The 24,419-nt window shown below is 37.8% G+C and overlaps 1 protein-coding gene across 1 annotated transcript in view; it reads right to left on the bottom strand.

Annotated features, from left to right (window-relative positions):
* Window positions 1-24,419, bottom strand: part of RIMS1 (regulating synaptic membrane exocytosis 1) — a 474,428-nt gene that overhangs the window by 343,840 nt on the left and 106,169 nt on the right. Inside the window, 1 exon segment of the mRNA XM_023513140.1 lies at window positions 17,059-17,094. Within this exon segment, the coding sequence (XP_023368908.1) occupies window positions 17,059-17,094 (36 nt within the window).

Here is a 24,419-nt window from a genome sequence, read left to right as displayed (position 1 = left end):
AAAAAAAAAAAAAAAAAACAGATAAGGCCCAAATCACCTACATGTAGCTGTGACAGTTAAGTAGGTAATCAACATAAAAAGATTACAGGCCCAGGGTTGGCCAAAAAATAGGCAGGATGAAGTGTCCATGCAAAGGTCCACTCTGCCCTTGTAGTCAGCACAGCGCCACATGCAGGGGGTCAGAGGGCTTGAGTCTGATGGTTAGTGAAGGAAGGTAACCAGAAAGCTCTTACTGTTTTGCAAAGCCTCAATTCAAGGTGAACTAAGAGATAAAAAGATGAACCTGGGAAAAAGCAACAGGAAACATTTCCTGGAAAATGTTCACTTATCTTTTAGGACCCAATCCCTGTGCCCCCGCTCTGCAAATCTTTCTCGGCCTGTTGTCATCCTGTCCACACATGTCCCTGCAGGCTCTGTTAGCTGTCTCTTCTTTGGAACTTCATAGTACTTTTTATGTACCCTACAAGGCCCCCACAGAAATACTGTCTCCCTTAATTGAGTTAGGTGTCTACAGGTCTGTTTTTCCCTACAGGGCAAAGACAGTCTGAGAGCAGACGATGTGGCACTCACAGGGCTCCCGAGACTCGTCTGAGTGAGTGCAGAGCACGGGAGCAGTGATGTGAGAGAGGACAGAGCTCAGCGGACACATAGATCACAGAATTTGACACATGAGATCTTTTATTCAGATGCCACTCTTTCACACTCTGCCATTTCTAATTATGAATTTGTTCTACACCTTTTATTTTTTTTTTTAATTTTACATTTCTTCCTAAGGAGGAGTTGGGGTGAAATCTGAGTGAAGTATAACACAGCATTTTTATTTGCAGAGGATTTCTTTATACAAACAGAACTCCTCTTAAACAAACGTTCATATGTCAATATAAATCCATGATGTGCCAGGGTTATCCTGTCTTCTCAGCCCATAGGCCATTTCCATCCAAAATGAAAGAACTCAGCACCCCAGGACAAGCTGGACTCTAAATCCATGTATACCAGTGTAGCGTGTGTACTGCAGAGGGCGCTGTAGGAAGCTGGGGTCGATTTGAGGGTCTGGATATTCACACAGAGAAATCTGAGTAAGATCACAAGTAAGTCATAAAGCCCTTCTAACTGACAAAGAGTCAGGTCTATGCTGTCTTTTTAGTCCTTTCATATACTCTATTATTTCTGTTTAATTCCAGGTGATCTTTTGTTTCTAAACCACCCAGAATTAATCTCTCACACACATACATGTCCCTGAATACTCATCTCCTCACAAACACACGCCCCTAAACCTCTCTGCGCCTCTTTTTCCCTCTCCTATCCATCTCTGCTATGTGGTTGTCTAGACCCACATTCCCTCCCAGTTCCCTTCCTCCAATGCACACACATCCTTGGTCTCCAGTATGACCCTTTTCCAAGAGGACCTCCTTGAAGGCATTCCCCATTGCTGTCTCTTAAGCCAACGCTTTATACTCTGTTACAAACATTTGCCTATGTACTCTAATCATTTTATGTTGGCTTATTTATTCTTTCCATCACTGTCATTACAGCTTTAAAAGCAAAGCCCTTCTCTTCTGTTCTGCCTTTTCTCCCACTTAATAACACAGAGTATATTGCTGGGTGTTTAAAAAAAAGTTCAAGGAATAGGCATTTGTAGAATAAATAAATTACTAAAGCAAAATAAATAGAAGTTAAAGTTGAAGGATTTCAGGCCTTCACCACCAATGCATCACACTGACATTCAGAGCAGCTTTTACCTCTGCCTGGCAGTAACCACCACCTACCTCAAAAGCCGGGACGAAAAAGCTGGAGGTTTGTTTTTATTGCTTCCTGAGTGTTTACCCATAGGAAACTTTTCCCCATCCAATTATTTCCCGCAGATTTTCGTTTACATCAACTCAAGAGAATCTGAATTCTATAATTACTTTTCCATATTGAGGAACATTTTCTATATTTTTAATCTCACTTGCAAGAATAACACTTCCATATTTGGAATCGCTGGCAAATTATACTCAAAAATAAACCGCTATTCTAGGCCATAAATGAAAATACTTTGCTGGGTGGATGAGTTGGGATATAAAGAGGAGGACAGGGTCTCTGACAGAAGTATTGTTTAATCATTTATATACTACTAAATATATACAGGAAGTGGGGAACTAAAATTCCCACACTTTCATCAGACTGAAAATCAGAGGTGATAGCTCTACTTTTAGTACTTCTTTTAATGTACCCTCAAGCTGTCATCTTACAGTTTGTTCTTCTTGCTATTTATAGCCATCTGTGTAATCTTTGGTCACATGGGAGTGATCACAGGTAACCTAATGGTTTGCAAAAGATAGTTCCATAATCACAAGACGCAATGTTGCAAGAATTACCATGCCACACGTTGTATTTATTTTACTTATTTTTTAATTCTAAAAAGATCTCAAAGCCTTCACATGAGACTTGTTAGAGACAGAAAATAAATAATAGAACCAAAGTTAAAAATCCATAGATAATATGTTTTAACTGTTTCTGTGCTCTTCCCTTTGTTATGCCCTTGTCCCCAATAATAGAAGACTAAGACAAAGAGAGTTTGAACTAAACCACCTTCCTTTGACCTGAGATCTATTTTGGTGAAGAGTAAAATGAAAACAAAGCTTAGTAATTGATAGTAACATTTCTTAAATTTTGCTTTACTAGGTATATGGTGTAACTGTGTTTAAAAGAACATGTGGATTTTGGATTTAGGGATTTTTTTCATATCATTTAAAATGTTTAGAAAAGTGAACATAACATATTAAAAATTCCATTTAAAAATGAGTAAAATTTATAATATTATAAATGTAATTTAGTACTCTGTCTTTTAAAATTCAGAATATTTTATTATTATACAAATGATGGCCAAACACCAAGCAAATTAATGCAAAGAAAAACCTACGGAAATGTCATTGAATTACGAATGTGAACATAACATATATAGTTTTCATCATGTTTTGCTAATTAGTTCCAGTATATGCTATTACTTACAGTATAACAGCTTAACTAAAAGTAAAAAGTCACAAATATATTCTGCTAAAATTTAGATGAAGTCTCTACAGTAACTAAAAGAAGAAAGTCTTTCTGGATCCAGTACAATAATTTCAGTCAACAATAATTATACCAAAGAGTGGTCCAAAGAGCCACAGTATCACACTACCTGAAGCTTATCCGGCATGCAGAATCTTGGGTACCACCATATAGTAGTGATTCAAAATGTGCATTTTAATAAGAGTACAAGTGATTTGTATGCATGTTAAGAGTTGGAGAGTACTGGCCTCTAACGCCTTATCTTGACGTGAAACAGCATACATACCTAGGACATGGTCTGTCTCTGAATACCCTGTGCATATTAGGGATCTCTCATCCTTCATTGCATGTATGATCCCAGGGGCCAAACCACATTTTACAGACCCTCTCTTCAAAACATACAATTTATAGGTCTCATTAACTCATTTTTATGTGACAATGTTAATTTACGTATCTACCTGCTTTGCCCAAGTATGATGACATCACTCAACAGATAGAACAGGGGTGAATTATAATAGTTAACATCTTCTGAATTGCTTAATATCTTAACTTTGGAAAGAATAAAATGCCAGGAACTAGAGAATTTGGGCCTAGAGGACAGACGTTTTGGTATCCTTCACTCTCCCACCTTTATTTCACCACTCCAAAGGTTTTGGTGCTGCCTTGCATACAGTCTTAAGTCAGTTAAGGCTGCTATATAAAAAAAAAATCTTAGACCAGATAGTTTATAAGCAACAGAAATTTGTTTCTTATAGTTCTAGAGGCTGGGAAGTCCAAGATTTGGTGCTTGCACACAGTCTTAAGTCTGTCTTAAGGCTGCTATATTAAAAAAAAAATCTTAGATCAGATAATTTATAAGAAACAGAAATTTATTTCTTATAGTTCTAGAAGCTGGAAAATCCAAGATCAAGGTGACAGCAGATTTGGTGCCTGGTAAATACCCTGTTTCTCAGAGAAGGCACCTTCTTGCTCACATACCAAAACGGCAAGGCAGCTCCCTTCAACCTCTTTTATTAGGGCCCTAGTCTTTCTCATAAGTATTGTGCCCTCATTACTTAATCACCTCCTAAAAGCTTTTTTCTTACATTGGCAATCAAGTTTCAACATACGAATTTGGGGGGGGGGGGTTATACTCAGATCACAGCATGTAGAAACTATTATTTATAACTTACATAAAAATACAATATGGAGAGCTATTTATCCAACCCCCAAAAATCACAAAAGTGTTTTCATTTCTTTTTCTGCATTTGAACGAAATGTTTACTGAATTTGACCAAAAGCTCAATAGCTTTACTGAGAAGACTCTTGTATGTAAAATGCAGAAACAGAATAGTCAGAATCAAGCCACCTTATACATAAGAACAAAGTAATCCATCTTTGAATTTTCCTTCTTGTTTGTGGAAGCTTTAAGAGTTTCCAAGCAAACTCTAAAAATGTCAGGAAAAACTTTATGTCAGATGTGAGAAGACAAAAGCTTAACAAGTTCCTTGTCCATTTTCTTCAAAATCATGACAGCATATTTCTGACCATGAGGAAAGCCAGTCTTTAACTGGTTCTGCAACTCTATCAGAATGATGGGCACACAGAAGGTGCTCAATCCATGCACGTTTATGAGATCTCCATTTCTACATAGACTCTTCTCTGGGCATCCCCATAATTCTAAGAGTCTATATGTTTGGTAAAGAAATATATGTTCTGAGTACTTTCAATCTCTAAAACATTTTAAGAAATGTCCTATTTTAATATAAGAAATTCAACTAAATAGCTAATGATATCCACACTTTTGTTTGTCTTTTTAGAAGGGAATCTGGCAGAAAGCTGTGTTGACTCATCACCAATGTGATAATGCAAAAGCTGAGAAAGGAAGCTTTTCATTTTCTGTCATGTTGAAAGTGGTATTGATGTAGGACAAGACTGTCAAACATTACTTAGCTTCCATTGTTGGCCTATCTGGCAGACTGCAGACTCTCAAATCACATACGAAATCTCAGGTCACAGAATATATTTTTGACTTTCTAGGCAGGTACAGATATTAAAATAAAACATGTAAAGGATATATTTTCATAGTTAAGTTATAGCACTCAAGTAATTATACAGACTTCCTGAGTCAATATATTTTATGGTTTAAAAAGCATATGAATGTTCATTTCTTATTTAGTGTTTTTTTACTAGAAACATTACAGTAGGAATATTAAGGCCAAGAGGTTAAGAATTGCAATGGACTACATGTTTCTGCTTACTACATTAATACTGAATGACTAGATAAGATAAATTATTGTTGACCATTCGACTAATTCCAATAATCATTGTACTTAACTCATGCAGTCAGAATTCAGAATATTTTCCCTCCATTTTATAACAATTTGATAGGCTGTACAACCTAATAAATTTGATTATTTAAACTTTTCTTTAATCTGAATTCTGAAGTAATTTTGTACATTGTTCTTACTTAACAAAGGCAAATATACATGAAAATAAAAATTAATGAGTACAGTATGCTTAATGCCTCACCAGCAAAGCAAGAGACAAAAATTAAGACCACCATTACTGACGCCATCATGAACATCTATGAGATAAGTATCGCAAAAGCTAACTCACGTGAAATGAATCCGATAATCCTTGAGTTCCTAATATCCTCTCTACTCCCATAAAAAAAAACCATGAGCAAAAATGGAAGTAGTTATTATATTAGTAGGGCATGGGATATGGTCTCCTGTGATAACTTTATGACAATAAGAAGCTATCGATGAGACCAAAGAAATTTCTTATGGCTTTTATTAATGAAAAGAGAGGTGAGTATAAATTCCTACATGCAAATTGTTCACTTTGTTCACTTTCAAGACTTTGAAACATTAGAGTGTTATCAGCAAATAATATAACGGCTTTGCTATTTATATTCTTGGAAGACATCCCTAAGAGGTCCTTGTTATATGTGCCCTATCAGTCTTTGAGAGGCTACGTGGTAGAGATGTGGTCAAATTCATCATTTTGTGCATCACGTCCTTGTAGTTGCCGCATCAGAGAGACAAAGATTTTTTGCCCTCTCGATGCAGTCATATGACCTCTTTGGGAATTCAAGTCTTCCAGGCTCATGAACCACAAGGCCTCCTGAGTTCAGGTTCTAGGTTCATCCATTTCTGATATAAAGGAGATTTTATGTAGTAGTCAGCAAGCTAGAAAAATACCAAATATCAGAAAGACAGATGAAGCAAGAAAAATACTTGAGAGGCACGTAAAGGAAATTAACTTGATAAAACTTAACTGTGCATTTCCTTTAAAGCTGATTAATACATAAAATCATATTTTATAGGCTGATTTTTGTGATAACTTACTAAGACATTGAATCTGTATTATTGAATAAGTAGTTTAGCTTCGCTAAGGCACGGTCTTCTTATCTATAAAATCGAGATGCTATTTTAAGGATTCAAACTTTAACAAATTAGTTTATAAAAAATTTTCAGCATAGTGCCTGAAACACATCATGTTTTAAACCCTTGATTATTTTTAAATATTTAAACTATTTATAGTATCTTTATTTAAATCTAGCCCTGAAGTAAATGTGCGTATACATATATATACACATATGTATACATACAATCTGTATTAAATTTAAAATGAAATAAGTTTGTTTCAGTATTTTACACAAACAAGATGCCAGTAAGATACAAGCATACTGTATAACAATTATATCTCATTCAAACCAGTGAAATTCTTGACTCACTAAGACACAAGTACCACGGAATGAAAAATACTTACTAATTAAAAAAATCCCAAAGTTTTATTTATATCTCCTACACTTCAAGTAACATAGTAATCACTGAAAATTCTCTCTTTCTCTTTTTTAAAATATTGACTAGAAAACAGAATTTTTCAAATCAGGCCATATTTTTCTACATGAAACATATTGTAAATGTGGAAATTTTTAAGAGTGAAATAATAACCCCTCGATTATAAAATATTGCAAGCATTTAAGTTACTGGAATTACATAAACTACCAAGTGTACTTAAAACTCTGATTACATTAGAAGCCTACTGTGCTATTCATTTATGTCACATAGGATGACACTGTTCTATACTATAAATTAGACCTAAAGTGTGTATGTTAGCTATTAAAGCTAACATTTAACAATGTTTTTCTTTCCTTTCAGAATATGAATGAGAATATGAATCCAGAATATGCATGATCTGGATAATTTAAATCACATTGAAAAGCTCCCCAGATATGAGTAAACTACTATTTTTTTCTTTGTTAATTTCACTTTAGAAAACAAAATAGTTCAAACATCCCTGCAAACAGAGCTCTGCTTTATAAAATTAGCCTGCAATTCTCAACTGTTCCTATAGATGGAGAACTCGTGCATGGGTAGCAGCCAAATGCAAGGGCATGAGGGGACTAATCTGATATTACTGTACATTCACATGGATCTGGATGGGTATGTGTTTAACACCGTTTATAAAATTCTTCTTTCAATATTTCATATGACATTTAGAATACATTATGAAAAGTAATCTTCCATCCTTCTAGTTAGTTTCCTTGCCCACTGCGTCCTCTGATTTTAGGATTCAGTCACTAAAGGCATTCCTCTGTATCTGTACCTAAGATGCACTTGAGAACAGGTTGGAGGGTCAATTTTCAGGTAGGGAGAAACTATAGTTTAAGATTTTAAATGGGAAAAAAATAAAAAGAATTCACAGCTCATTCAAAAACATCAATCGATTTCACCAAATAATGACTAAAACTCTCTTGAACATTCATAATTCACCAAGGTTTTCTGCATAATATTTAAAGCATTTAGGACACTAATTACCTAATTATAAAATGCATAATGAGCTAATTAGATGGTACTTTGCCTGAAGTTATTAACAATGCACTAAGGTATCTACTATTGTTTTTCTTCTACCCTGCAGCAAAGGTACATGTATACAGTGTAGCAGAATGTGTTAAAAGGACCTATCACCTAGTTTTTGCATAAGCTTTTGAATTTCCATATAAGCACTTAATTTCATGGAATAATTCAGAGAAGAAGATAATGATGATGCCCAGTGTTGAACGAGGTGCATCCGTACTCCATCCTGTCGGGGAACAGCTAACGCACTGCTTCAGCACACTTCACAGCCTTCCATCTTTACCTGCAAACAACGTAAACCTTTCGCTGTCAGTGACTGCAAATTGGCTGCAGTGAGTTTTCAATTTGGCTGTGGATTTTCTGTGAATGTTTTTTTGAAAGCCAACATAGCTTACAAGTTACTATGTCGCACACCAACATTATTGTTATTAATACCACTTCACAGTTCCCTGTATTTCCATTCTTAGCTGGGTTGGGTTTTATTACCCTTAGTTGTTCCCTAATATCCATTCTTTCCCTCTTGCATAGCAAGATAAGCTATCATGCACCTGGCATAGGACTGCTTAGAATAAAGGTCCTATGTTCAAGCTCTCATTACATGGAGGTGTGGCTATGAGGTCACCTTCTGAACAATGGAATACATGATGCTGATGTGCTGTGTACCACTTCTGGGAACCGTCGAGGGTTAAGGGTGAGTTCTGCTTCCTCCCTTTCGTCCTTTCTGCTGGCTCCCTGCAGATGCTGTTACCACACACAGAGGAGTAACAGGGACAGGAGATCCCTGAGCTGCAGACACAGGCACCAAACCCTCCCTAGATTGACTACTGGGTCCACTATATCTTTCTTGGAACTAAGAGAAAAAGAAACTCTGATCTTGTTATTTGGGGCATTCCGTTGTTATTCTTCCTCTCAGACAAGCCTAACCCAAACCGATGCTGTGTCTTTTCTTCGTACACCAAACTTCCTGGGTTTACATTTTATACATAGCTTATGCCATACTGTTGTGATTATCTGTTTGTCTAGATAAGAACCTCAAGAGCACGGACTATGTTGTATTTACCTTTGTATCCTTCGTGTATCTGTAAAATAACATAAACTTAATCAATGCTTTAAAAGGATTGCTATATACCAGAATGAATATACCACTGACAAGTCCTATTCATCCAATGGCTTCAACAACTGTCACTTTCAACACTAAAGGCCCCACAACAGCATCTGGAAAGCTTCTGGTATATCTGCATTAAAAAAACATTTCTTTGGATATAAATATTTGGATGTTTAATTTCAATAGAAAGAAACAAATTCATTAAGGTTATTATTTTAAACCTATCATAGTCTCATATTTAAAGCCCTCTTGGAGAGGGAATTAAGAGACAATGTCAATCTAAAGTGTGTCAGCTCTTTAGGACGTAATCTGGGGCAAGACTGTTACCTGTATGTACCTACAAACATGTTTTTCAGAACAGGACTGAATCACCTATTCGATCACCTTCACTATAACTTTGATTAGAAAACGGGTCTGGTATACCTTAGAATTAAAGTAGAACAGCTTCAGTAATTAGTGCAGTATCAAACACAGCAGCAGGACAGCAGTTATTCAACAACGGCACATTGAAAGAGGGGTTATTAATCTAGTAGGTCTTTGTTTTCTTAATCTTATTTTTAATGTTTGAGAAAGCATCTCACCATGTTGTCCAAGCTGGTCCTATACTGGACTCCACCTCAACCTTCTAAGTAACTGGGATTACGGCACACACTGCCACACCTGGCAGGTTTTGCGTTTAGAATGTAATGCTGTACGTATATTAACAAAAGAAGCTATTAAGAGAACTTAGCTGCTGTTGCTACTGCTGCTGATAATATAATAATGAGTGTTATTTACTATCTATTCGCTCCTCTCCAGGAGACACCCCATTCTAGGAACTTGGCATGAAATCACCTCATTTAATTCTGAGACCAGCCATGTGGCACACGCATCATCTTCATCATGTGAAGGAAATTAGGTGAGGACAAGTGGCTTTGGACAAGTTTATTCTGTTAGCAGTGATGTTGGCCATTATTAAGAATCTAAAACATTAGTTAATAAAGAGATTTGTGCTGTAAAGTCTGGATGTGGTCGGCAGGCCATACAGGGGCATCTGGAGGGCCACAGGTCCCCCACCTGATAGAGATCACTGAAATCTTTAGAAAGATAGTGGTATCACCCTTGTTCCACAGATGAGGAAACAGGAGGCATGAGAAAGGTGGTAACTTGCCCTACATCACAGATAGTAAGTGGCAATGCTGGGATTAAAGTAACACGGTTACCCCTGAATTGTGTCGCCTTCCACACAAGTGTGGAAGCAGGAAGTATAACTGACCAAGGGCTGTATCTTGAGCACACTGAAAACTCCAACAAGGCTTATCTAAAGTCCACACCTCCAATAGGCTGCTGCCAGCACACTGCTGAGCAAGGCAGCAGGGATTCCAAGGGCCAACCTGTTCCTGGAGAAAGCGGTTCACCTAATCTCACCATCAATGCTGGCTTAAAAGCTGCCTGACAGCTCTGAGAACCTTCCTTAAGCTGCACAGCCATCTGGGACTTTTCCACCCACCCCACCGCCACCCCCACCTAGCCCCTTCCATCCCTCCCAGGGGTCAGATTAGCATCTAATGACTCTCCCAGCTTTTTCTAACTTTCTCCTTATTTTCTCCCACACAGGTCATTTCCTCTAACAAAATCCCTGTGTTCTATCTTGGCACCTGCTGCTGGAGGGACTGAACTGACAGAGTCTGACGAGTTAGCTACCCTGGTTCAGAGACATCAGACCAGGTTCCCTGGTGGAAAAGAGCTCTCCTGTCACTCCCAGGCTCCCCGAAAAGGAGAAAGCCTGAAAGAAAAACTGAGATGCTCAGGACCCTCTGAACTCAGAATTTGGGGGGTGGTTCACCTCCAGGGAGCCAGAAGAGCAGAGTCAGTGTCCAGAGCTGATAGCCATTCTCCTGAGAACCAGTGAAACCCAGAACAGCAAGACAAGGTGAATATGTAGACAAATCATATGGGGGAAGCAGGGGAGGAGGGAATGGTTTCTACTAGGGTAGTGGAAGGGAACATCCTCTTTATTACTAGTTTATTATAAGAAAGGACATTCAAAGCCAATGGTCTCACATGGCATCGACTGGGTTCGGTCCACAAAGATCTTTCATGCCTTTTAGGAATTTTTTAACTTGATTCTCAACTCAGCCCAGTGAATAGACACTAGTAAGAAATTATTATTGTTATACACAATGAGACATCGAGAGACTCTCATTCCTTATGAGGAAATGGGTAAATTGAGTCAGAACCCCTTTCTGGAGTCTGGGCATTGTGCTTTCATTTTCTTTTTTGGTCTAAGCCATGTTCTCCAACTTGCTGTATCAAAGTCCTCTTTGGGAGGGATCAGAACTGGCCCACACAGTAGGACAGGAGCCCTTTGCCATGTGGGAAATGCAGGGACCAGAACTGGCCCACTCAGTAGGACAGGAGCCCTTTGCCTTGGGAAATTCATGGGACGCTGAGTCCTGCACGCCTGGCTTCTCCAGCCATAAACACTCCAATTCCACTGAGATGGCAGGTGCACTGTCAGCTGAGAAGCAAAGAGAGAGCAGGAGTTGAGCAGAGATGAAGGTGCAGAAGGAGAGAAGGGGACCCCGTGGATAGTGAAGGCCTGAGGCAGGAAGGAGTATGGGTGTTAAATCTTTGCAGTGAGATAAGAGTGATGGGATTGCTGTGAAAGGCAGTGAAAGGCAGCCCAACTCTACTGGAACACATGTCAGAAGAGGCTGAGGGGCCAAGGGTTTGGAGTTAGAGCGTGGCTATCTCAACAATTGAAGGTATCTTTCCCAAAGACACTGCTAGTGAGTTTTAAGCAGGGTGCCATGGTTTTGTACTCTCAAAGATTTGCTCTGGCTGTTATAAAGACTATTTTGATAAGTTTCTGCAATGCAGACACTTTATTATTCCCAGTGTCTCTAAAGAAAGTAATAGAAGCATGCATGCATTATAGAATGCTAACCTTATAGTATTAGTAGGAATTATTAATTAATACTAATTGATTGCTCTAGTACTAGTACTATATTAAGAGTTAGGACTCCATGCAGAGCTAACTTTGAGACATCATTCTTAATACAACTACTGTTATTTTCAAATAAGAAAGCAGACTCTGAGAGGTGGACTGGCTTGTCTTGGAAGAGATAGGCTAGAATTTGAACCCACAGTTATCTGTTTCCAAAGCCTAAGATTTTTAGGATTTTGTTACGCCAGTTCTCAGAACTACATAGGATCCAATTATAGCTTAGCACAAACAAGACATGCCCCTACCCTCAAGGACCTTACAAGACAGTGGGGAAGTCACACTGGGAACAACACCCTGTATGATGTATGAAAATTCATACAATATGTGGGAAAAACTACAAAAAACCCCAAAAACTAGATTTCAAACACTAAATGGATAAAATCCCATCACTCTTATCTCACTGCAAAGATGTAGCACCCACACTCCCAAAGCAGAGAATCAGCAGAGAAATCAAGGAGAACAAGAAAGGAAGATATATTTAAATAACTTTCCATTTTTTATAGTCAGATTATCAAGGTGAAATAATGTTCCAGATACACGTATTAATCCTGTAGCTAAATTACATCATAAAATCAGATCTATAAATGCACATTTTGATTAGTCTGTTTTGCATTACCTATATCACAGATTTCCTCAAATAAAAAAATGCAAATGGGTTTACTATAATAACCACCATAACATATGCACAGGTCTTTATATATAACAAAATAATGTCACATGTGATATGTAACAAAATAACCTCACATATTTTTCTCCTTTTAATTTTCCTATCTAATCCACACTTGAGAATTGGAAGGGAACACAGCAAATATTCACGACTTCATTTGCTGACCAATGTTTATGTTAGCTAAAACATAAAGGAATCTCAGCTATAACAACTGAATGTTTTAATAGGTTTTAAATGAAAGGCCAACAATATTTTCTGAGAGTACATGTGCAGCTGTACGAACACCTACAAATCTGATTCCACTCAAAGTTCATATAAATATTTTCATCTTGTGAGTTCAGAGTTCTTATATTTCAACGAAGGAATGAATTAATACAACAAAAAAGTTTTTCAGCATGCAATTACAATAAGCGCCATAAAGTCTGCACTTTTCTTATGAGAACTGTACAGTGCACCCCACAGGGCTGGAATGCACTGCCCTCTCTTCCTTGCTGTCTTATCTAATCAAGCAGGTCAGAGAAAGCCAGGAAAGATCTGCTGCTTAAAGGCTGTGATTGTTCATTCTATTTCAGTACATTCTCTATCATCCATTAAAACATTTAGCAGTATGGTTGAGCAGCATGAAATTCATTAAAATTATAAATCCTCCACTCTTGGGGAGAGAGTCAGCTTAATCAAACAATGATCTCTATATGGCTAAATCATAGAGTCAGTTCTCAGTCCTAATCCACTCAGTCCCTAGTTCAAGACACACTTCACTTGGCTTCTAGAATTCTATACTTCTGAATTCTCTGCTCTCGTCTCCAGCCTCTCAATGGAAACGCCCCACTGCTCACACCTGGGATCATTGCTGTCTTCTCCCAGTGCTCTCAGCCTTGGCTTGGTAATCTTCCCAGCTCACAGCTTTTAATGCCATTTGTATACTGATGATGCTCAAAATGTATCTTAGCTCAGGCATCTTCATAAACTCTAGATTGGTGCATCTAAATGTCTGTTCTATGTCTCCATCCATGATTTATAATGGGCATCTCAGATTAATCTTATCTGAAATTCAGCTCCTACTGTTCCAAGTAGTGCGCGCGCGCGCACACACACACACACATGTTCCTTTAGAAGTTTTTCCCATTTTAGTAAATGGAACTCCATTAATATATTCATTTAGGCCAGAAGACACAAAGAAAAAACTTAATCATTATGGACTATTTTTTTTCCCTTACACTTCATATTCTATCTATGAGGACATCCTTTCAACTTACTCCCAAAATATATCTACAATTCAACTAATACTGAAAACCCAGGCTGCTGCTACCCTTAGCACAGCCTTTGCCTCTAATCTGCATTACTTCTATAGCCCCCAAGCCACGTCCCTGTTCCTACCTGCACCCCTTTGGGCTATACTTAGCACAGCAGCTAGAGTGACTAGGTTAAAATGTACCTCAGACCACATCACTTCTCTGGTCAAAACTCTGCAGTGTCTCTCCACTTTGCACAAAATAAAATACAAGCCCCTCCTTAGTTGAAAAAGATCTGCCATCTTGAAACCTCTCTGGCTTCATCTCTGGCTACTTGCCCCTTGACTCTGCTACAGACACACGTGCCCCTCGCCCTGCCCAGGCAAACAGTGTTCCCTGCACAGCTCCAGGCACCGTGCTCCTGTGTGGATATGGCACCTGCAGATCCTTCTGCTCAGAATGGCTCACACACAATTCTTTCAGATTTTCACCAAAATGTTATTTTCTTAGTCAAGTCCTTTCCTGGGCACCAATATACTATTGCTATACCTCACAACAACTTTGGCCCTCTTCTCCTTTATTTTTTTTTTATTTTCCTTCTTAAAGAACTTTTTAAATAAATTAAACATTATGTATTACGTCTATTTATCATGTCACTTCTCCAACGGAATGTAAACAACAGGAGAGCAGGGATTTTATCTGACTCATTTACTACTATATCTCAAGAATCAAGAATAGTTTCTGACAAATAATAAATACTTCTAAGTATTTCTGAATAAACAAATGTCACCATTATAATGTAATGTGTACATTTACCATGTTAATATTTTTAACTTGAATTTACTTTTAATATCACTTTTCCATTTTTGGTATTATTTTTGCCTATTTAATATAACAGAATTCTTCTCTTTCACATCCAATTGTAACATTGGAAAGAATGACATCCAGAGAGGTTCCATCTGTTAAGGCAAGAAGAAAAGTGCAGTTTCAGCAGACCACCAAAACAGCAATCATATTTCACTTATCACAGAAACCAAATCATGACTTACTACCACTGTTCTGACAATCTACTCACCCTTAATGTGCTTTCAGTAAAATGAAATTAAGTACCAACAATTAGTTCAAGTATTTAAATATTAACATAAAACTCTACTAAAAATGAGCAATAAACACTAACAAAAAGTGACGATGCTTCCTCTGTTAATCAGTCCTATCGAATGCCTGTTGTCTCTAGCCATGTCTAAATTGAAGGTCTCCACACCTATACCTTCAAGGGCATATTGGCACACACTTTTTTCAGAAGGCAATCTTTTAAAGATTTAATGGACTCAACTCAGCTCATAAAATCAAAAATTTTAGTTAAGCCCATGAGCACATCAGCATTTCTTCACTAGAACAAAAATAATTGGGACTCCCATTGTATGAGAATTATCAGGGTCCCAAGTTACTGGCATGTATTCAACTGACTGTGAAGAATGCTTTATTTTTACCCAAATAGCCATTTGAAAAGGGTTTTAATTCTCATCCACATTATATAATCACCTATTTTGTGTTCACATAAATGTACAATTAATGTCTCTTCCATGTATTATAGAATCTTCTCTTTTCAAATACAGTTAACACAAAACTGTATAGGAACCGTATAGGAATAGGAGAATGAAAGGCCTCCGAAAATCCTATTTCCATAAAAGCAATGAGAACACTAGCAAAATTCAAAAATCAATTTGTCAAGAACTCTAGAAATTAGCCACAAGCTTACAAAAATCCAGGGAGCAATTATTTAGAAAAAATTGACTGAATCTGGATAAGAACAATATGATTTATAGCATTTTCACTTGCCCTGATCTCATTCCTTCCTTCTTAGCTCCAGAATAGCCTTCAAAACCAGCTATCCTAAGACCAACATATCTGTAAAAACCAGGAGCCTCAGATTTAGTTTATAGAGAAAAAGCTAGAAAAAGATGAGCAAATAAATTGAAAGGAAACAGAAGGAATAAAATAATAAAGATAAGAGCAAAAATAAATAAAATGAAGAGCAGGAAAACAATATTACCCTGACACCAAAAGAGATAAAGCCATGACCCAAAAAGGACATAGAAGACCAATATCTTTTATGAATATATGTGCAGAAAAACATTAATAACAAGTTAATTACCATGAATCTGGAAACATATAAAAAACATGATCGAGTGCAATTTATCACAGGAATGCAAGCATGGTTTGATACTTGAAAGTCAGTTAATGTAATACACCATAATAGTAGAATAAAAGACAAAACCCACATGCAGATAAAGCATTTGACAAAATCTAAAATAATTCATGATAAAAACACTTAGTAAACTAGAAATAGAAATAACATCTTTCAATCTAATAAATGTCCATCCATGAAAAACCCAAAATTAATATAATACTTACTGAAAAAAGACTGAGTCTTTTGCACTTCCCTCTAAAACATGAACTAGTTCAAGATGTCTGTTCTCATAAACTTTATTTGAAACTTTTGTAAAAGACATAACCTGGGAAATAAGTCAAGGGAAAGAAATAAAAGGCATCCAGAAAGGATGGAAAGGAACATGCAGAACTATGTCTACTTGCAGATGACATGACGTTCTATGTAGAAATTCTAAGGAATCCACACAAGACTTACAATTTATAAGCTCAGCAAAGGTACATGACACAATATCAATATACAAAAATTAGTTATGTAGGCTGAACATCCCTAATTCAAAAATCCAAAAATCAAAATGCTCTAAAATCCAATACTTTTAAACACTGACATTAAACTACAGAGGAATGTTCCACATCTGATCTCATGTGATGTGGCCTAGTCAAAATCCAGTCAAAAGTTTATTTTATGCACAACATTATCACATGAATGATATCACATTCCTTTAGGCTATGTGTGTAATATATATGAAATATGAATGAATTACCTGCTTAGACATGAGTCCGAACTCCAAGATATCCCACTATGTTTATGCAAATACTCCAAAATCAAAAACAATGCCACATCCAAAATAATTCTAACCCACGAATTTCAGATAAGGGATACTCAATCTGTGTTTCTATACTCTAACTATAAATAATCTGATCTAACAATAAAAAGAGAAATAATCCAACTTAAAAACTGGCAGAATAAAAGGGTGAATAAAGAATTTTATTAGATATTTCTTCAAAGAAGATATAACATGCATGGCCGACAAACACAAGAAAAGATGCTCAAACTTATTATTTAATAGAGATTTTACACTTCAAAACCACACTGAGATACTGCAAAGACAGTTACAAAGGACTGACAATAACAAGGCAAGGATGTAGAGAAATTAGAAATCTCATTCATGGCCTACAGGATTATAAAATAGTGCAGGCACTCTGGAAAAAGCATACCAGTTCTACAGAATATTAAACATAGAGTTATCACATAGCTATTTGTTTATAAAAACATATGCCCACACAAAAACTTATATACACGAATGTTCAAAACAACACTATTCATAATAGCCAAGAACTAGAAATAACCCAAATGTCCATGAACTGACAAATGGATAAACAAAAGTGGCATATTCATAAATGGAATATAAACTAACAATAAAAAGGAATAAAATACGGATATATACCATATGCTACAACAAAGATGAACCTTGTTATGCTAAGTAAAAGAAGCCAGGCACAAAAAGCCATATCATCCACTTACAGGAAATTTGCACATTCAGCCAATCCATAAATACAGAAAGTGGATTAGTTGCCGGAGTTGAGTGTAGGAGTATACGGGGAGTGATTCTTAACAGGGGTGAGCTTTCTTTGTGGGGTGATGAAAACATTCCATGATTACGTAGTGGTGATGGTTACACAATTCTGGGAATAAACTAAAAACCAGTGAATCGTATACTTTGCAAGGGCAAATTTCATAGTATGTTTGTTAAGTATTAGTAAAGATGGTACTTAAAAAGGACAATACTGGGTCTGAGCTTGACTGAATCTAACGTTTAAAATAAAGGAGAAATCGAACCAAGAAGAGAAATGAGGAATCTAGACTTATAAATGTCCTTGCTCTCTCCTCGGGAAGATGGCTTGCCTCTCTTCTGGATTCTCCAGGCACCCTGGCCATATTTTTACATGACAATCGTATTGTATTGTCATCGTAACTTGCCAAGTCTGTCTTCCCCATTACTGTAGCACTTGAGAGCCTCACGTATTTTGTTGTATTCTATATATATGTAGCTTTGGCATTTAGCACAGTAAACATACACATTCAATAGGTAGTTGGTGCATAAAAGAACCAGGTCAGAATTATCAGAAATAGAGTAAAAATATTCTTCACCATCAATCCTGTACTTATTATGAGATAATATTTATAAATTACATTGCTCTTTTTTTCTTGGACAAAGTCCAATGTTCAAAGGTATATTAGCTGTTTCCTGATAGGCGTAACAAACACCAGAGTTATTTTTTAGGCACTCTCTAAATAGGTTTATTTGGCCCAATATACTGTATGTGTGATTGGCACACCAATATCTGAATAGATCTTTATAATTATAGTGTTTGAAGGGACTTTAAGAGTTATTAGGATAAAATTCACCGTAGTAATGTTTAAGAAACCAAGAACTAAAGTACTAGTTTGCACAACCTCACTGACCTAGGCATTGAAAGAGGCATAATTTAAGCACAGGTGTCCTATTTTCAATCCAACGATCCCTTTGCAAAACATGCTCTAAGAACAAATAACCCTGGGATGCATGCTTTCATAAAAGGCACGTTCTCAGCATACAATTTAACCCAAACACCTTTAATTTATTGCCTAAGCCCATAGTACAGAAATATAACAGTATGTAACAGAGTGATCTTTGCTAAGGCATAATTTGAATCACACGGCTCTCTTGCTTAAAAGGCCTCAGAGGCCTCACATCACATTCCAAATACAATCCAGATTCTTTTTTTTTTTTTTTTTGAGACAGAGCCTCAAGCTGTCCCCCTGGGTAGAGTGCCGTGGCATTACAGCTCACAGCAACCTCCAACTCCTGGGTTCAAGCGAGTCTCCTGCCTCCGCCTCCCAAGTAGCTGGGACCACAGGCGCCTGCCACAGCGCCCGGCTATTTTTTGGTTGCAGCCGTCATTGTTGTTTGGCGGGTCTGGGCTGGGGATTCGAACCCGCCACCTTAGGTGTACGTGGCTGGCGCCTTAGCCGGTTGAGCTATAGGCGCCGAGCCACAATCCAGATTCTTTACCAATGTCAGGGAGGCTTACTGCACCCCTTCTGTGCATTTCTCTCCAACATCACCTCACAAGCACTATTCCTCTTAAACACTCTCTGGTCCTTTCAGGTCCTGGCACATATCAAACGTAAACCAAAGTTGCTTCTTTTCTCACAAGGCTACCCTTCTTTTATTTGTTTTTAATGACCACTTGTTAATCCATCAAGTCTCAACTTCACTGTTATCTTCTTAGGTGCTTCTTGGAAACCCTAATTCAGTTGCAATGGACTGAATATTTGAATATCCCCCCAATTCAGAGTTGAAATCCTAACCCCCAGTGTGATGGTATTAGGAGGTAGGGCTTATAGGAGGTAATTAGGTCATGGAGGCAGATCCCTCATTAAGATTAGTGCCCTGATAAGAAGAAATATAAGAGAGCTAGCTTCCTCTCCCTGCTCTCCACCATGTGAGATCAGACCAAGAAGATAACCATCTATAAAACTGGAAGAGGGCCCCTGTCATGAATCCAACCATGCTGGCGCTGTGATCTTGAACTTCCAACCTCCAGAACTGTGAGTAATAAATTTCTGCAGTTTCGCAGACACCCAGTCTGTCATACTTTGTTACAGTGGCCTGAACTGCCTAAGCCATCAGTCTTTCCATTTTACTATATCTTGTGTCACTCTCATAGAGCTAAATTTTCTTAAATTTCTCATTTCCATGTCTTCTTAATTATTTTTGGACTCTCACTAATCTACATGTCTCGTGTAAGCAGAGCTCAAATCTATCCATCTAATTTCCTACTTAACCTTAGGATGAAGCTCAGAGTCACCATTTAATAAATGTTTCTTAGAAGAATAATAAATGAGTAAGCGTGTGTGAAACAGCCTTCTTTACCAGCACAACACACCCTGAATTCCAAAGGTACTTGTAAAAAGTCCAGTTGTAGAATGACATTACCCGATGCTATTTCTGCATCTGTGATGGTTCTAGGCTACCTGCTTGCCTGAATTTAAGGAAAAGCAAATAAAATGCTGTCTAATGATAAATGATTGTTTTAAGCCAAGGAAAATAAACTGTCTCTCACAACTGATTAACCAGAAAAAATGCACAGTTCTTCTCTGTGTTAGTTCCTAAGGGGTAGAGAGAAAAATGATGATCTGTGGCCTCATTTATTAAAATGCTCTAAATCTAATTCAAGAGAAAGGACCATCACTATAGACAGTTAATTAAAATAACAAGGTTCCTTGTAGTAAATAGATATATCTAATTAATATTTGAACACTTGTGTTGGAGACATACATTTGGGATATAGTAGAATAGCTGTGATAATTAGCCAGGGTGAATTCTCATCTCTCTTTCACACATAATCTTATACTGACAACCAAAATTATATATCAATAACTTTAGTAAGCTCAACATTTGGAGTCAGTGGAAATACAAAGACAATGACTGATCTGTCATGTCCATCATTCATTCACTCGTCCACTGGTGCATTCATTTGCTCAGGTAAGGGGCAGGCATCCTGTGATGTGTTGTGGGGAGTACGACAGCCAAGACCACTGCCCTGTGGGATGTACAGCTTTTCAGGAAGGAAAACTTCAGGTAAGGGTATTGAGTATTGCAGAAATGTTAAGGAGAATTAAAGCAAGCAAAGGGCCACAGGATCTGACTGTGAAGAGATCAGTAAGCACAGCGGGGTGCAATGAGATCATCCCTTCCACGCTCAATCCACCACACAATCACCCCACAGTCCCCTTAAGAGTTATTCTGAGTCTCCTTCATCTCTGTCCTTACTTCAGTCACTGAGTTGGGGTCATTCTCTTAAGATCTGCCCACCTAGAAAACTGCTGTGGAGAAAAGACAAAAATGGATGTTTCATTTGGGGCTAGAAAGCATACCTGTGACCCTGCCAGTGCAGAGACGGAGACAGAAGTGAGGGACATAGCAGCTTCAGACACATGGGTTCTGCTATGAGCAAGGACAATTACTCTACTGGGTCTTTATTTCTTTATGGGATTTCTGATATGGATTCAGCCATTTTCTTTCACTGGATGAAAGGGTAAACAGCACTCCAGGTGAGTTCTATTTTTTTCCTGCGCTTTTCCTTTGAACTTCTTCATCTGCTAAGCACTCTTATCCTACCCAATCCTATTTTTGAATCCCCCTGATTCTGCCCTGGGTTACCTGTTCACAGAGCTCTGCGGGTTCCACAGGCATCACTAGCGATCTTGTTTCTGAAAGCACAGGCTTTTTGCCTTTGCTCAGTGAACTCAGACTGTGTCACTGCACCTCTCAGGCCACATGCACGCCTGAGATGACATGCTTTCGTGAGCGCCGTGGCAGCTTCCGCGCACTCCCACCCCACGCAACTGCGGTCTTTTGTTCTCACCAGTCCCACTGGGGTATTTTTAAACATTTTATCACTAGAACGCTATTTTGAAACTTCTCCCCATCCCTTTCCCAGACTTCGAGAGTATCATTGCCAACTCTGACGATAAGGGTGTGACGTTTTATCAACCTTTATAAACCATACATTTCAGAACTTCCAATTGTTTGCTAATAACATTATTTCTTCCTGCTGTTGGAGCCTTAGTGAGAGCTCTCAGAACGGCATTCAAGCAACTTTTTTAAAAGTCCTGACACTAGGCAGGGCACAGTGGCTCAAGCCTGTAATCCTGGCACTCTGGGAGGCCGAGGTGGGAAGACTGCCTAAGCTCTGGAGTTTAAGACCAGCCTGAGCAAGAGTGAGGTCCTTCTCGACTAAAAATTAAAACATCTGTCCAGGTGCTGTGGTGGGTCCCTGTAGTCCCAGCTCCTAAAGAGGCTGAGGCAAGAGGATTTTTTGAGCCCAAGAATTTGAGGTTGCTGTGAGCTACAATAAACACTCTAACCCAGGGTGACAGAATGAGACTCTGTCTCAGGAAAAAAAAAGAGTCCTGATACTCTCTATTTCTTGCTTTTTTTTTTTTCTTTGTGGTCTTAACCTACTGCCATCTGCCTAACTTTTTACAAGTGATAACTGGGAGTGTGCTTAGCAGAGAGGTAGACTGGTGAGGATCCAGAGCTAATTTGGGGTCTCACTGACACAGCAGAAAACTTTAACACAACTTCCCCCACTCTGTCTTTGGTTTTAGCTTTGTAATGACTTTTCTAATAATTTACGCAGCTTTCGTCATACAGATATGAAGATAGCATAATGAACATTTTAAGAATTTCTATGTCCTCATTATCTATTCATTTAGTTTGTGGAATTTCCTGTGCCGCTTTTTGAGGAGAATAAGATCTTTCCACTATCCAAAATACTAGAGAGATGTTCCTGGTTTCTGATAGTCATGAAATCTGAAGGAATGCAAATTAATTATATGTGAGGCCTATAAAACTATTGACATAGGTGTGGTTTAGAGTTTGATCCTAATGTATAATAACAATGATTAACAGTCAACGTTTGAGACTATATTTATCCATGGATAGAAATTCTTGCCATTTTTCACTATCCTTCTTTATTGAATCTTCATTACTTAGGAAAATTTTGTTGTCCATATATACAATAACATTAGATATTACCCCTACCTCAATAAGAGAACAGTCTCATGCACATGAAGGGTGGTAATAGAGAGCAAAGACAAACAGGCATTAATAACAACAAATGATAATATAATTAGTTCAAAAATGGCAGCATGATACAGGTGTGGAGATCACAGAGAACAAAATGCCTCTATGTGGATGGGATTATATGTGAACTGCATTTTAGTACTTGTGTAATAGTTTTCCTATATGGAAGAATGGAAAATGCATTTCAAGACAAAAGAAGAGCAAAGTAAAATGTATAGATGTGCAAGAAACCAAATGCTGGAGACAGGAAGAGCACGGCAGGGGTCTGCATGGAGGCCTGGGTGATGGAGAGCCTGGGAGGGCAGTGTGTGGTCAGGCTGGGAAAGGTCATGTATGGTACACTAAGGGGTCAAGTTTCCTCCTTTCAGCTAACTCTGAGATTTCTAGCTTCAGAGAGGGAATAAAACTGATGACCTTAATTGAATTGGGAAATACAGTGACTAGAGGCAGAGTATGTGAGTTTCATGTGTTTTAAGATAAATGAAGAATATACAGATAGCAGCATTTGACTGATAGAATAGACAGTATAACATGTCTGTGTGTGTGCAACACAGTTGGTAGTTGAGAAACCTATACAAAGAGGACAGAAGAGGATAGATGGGAAAAGAATTTAAAGGAAGAATTATACAGAAGGATGTGGTAGATCCTTTAATAATCTACCTTAGAGTAGATTATTACCCTAAAGTAATGAGAGGAGAGAATTTCACAAAGGACAGAACTATCAAAAATGCCGAATATGTGAATACCCAGCGCTTAGGAGGTAGATGATAATGAAAACAAAACAGTTAGATTTGGCAGTTGGAAATTTGGAAATGCATTTGTGGCCAGAGCGTGCCGAGGCATTGCAAGAGCAGCAGTCAAACTGCAATAATTTTAGAAGTAGCCTCTTCCTTGGATGAGGGGTGGTAGTAAAAAGAAAGCTACAGCAGCAGTAGAAGTGGGGTGAATCCATGAGGGGAAGGTTGGTTCTCTTATTTTGTTGCAAAGGAGATTATTTATGATGGCAAAACTTTACAGGTGACTATAAGTTGAAGGAAAGAAGATCGTAGAAAACAGAAACTAAAATAAATGTGGTGGCAATTACTAACTACTACACCAAGTCTCAGAAGTGATGAACCTGCCAGTTATTGGTTTCAAAACATCGTATCATAAGTATCTCCTAGATACAGCTGATAAATACATTTATGTAACTTGAATTTGTTGTATCTTGAATTTAATCAGTTGGGGGGAGGGCCTTGCTGTGCTCCTATTTATGGGCACAATGTAAGGGTGTTTGGCACACCTCTGGGGTGTGGGAAACAACTACAACAGGGACTCTACCTAACAAATGCAAACAAATGTAACCCAGTTGTCTATACCCTTACATCAATCTGAAATAATAAAAAAAAAAGAACTGATCTATAGAAGAAAGTTTGTATTATTGTTTCCAACTATATTCCAAGGGCATTTTTTGCTTCATATATGAACTTCATATATGAACCTTCATATATGAACTTCATATATGAACCTTCATATATGAACTTTTTTTCCACTTGATGTATATGATTGATTGATGTCATTTAAGATTTGTGATATCATCTCATATATGGATATCCATGAAAAAGAGGGTTAAGGCTCAGCGCCCGTGGCTCAAGCAGCTAAGGCGCTAGCCACATACACCTAAGGTGGCGGGTTCGAATCCCCAGCCCGGGCCCGCCAAACAACAATGATGGCTGCAACCAAAAAATGGCCAGGCATTGTGG

This window comes from Otolemur garnettii, unplaced genomic scaffold (assembly GCF_000181295.1).
Source record: "Otolemur garnettii isolate 467f Iridium unplaced genomic scaffold, OtoGar3 scaffold00035, whole genome shotgun sequence".
Taxonomy (NCBI): Eukaryota; Metazoa; Chordata; class Mammalia; order Primates; family Galagidae; genus Otolemur; species Otolemur garnettii.
Note: the sequence above shows the minus strand (reverse complement) of the source record. Positions and strands in the feature narration are given on the sequence as shown.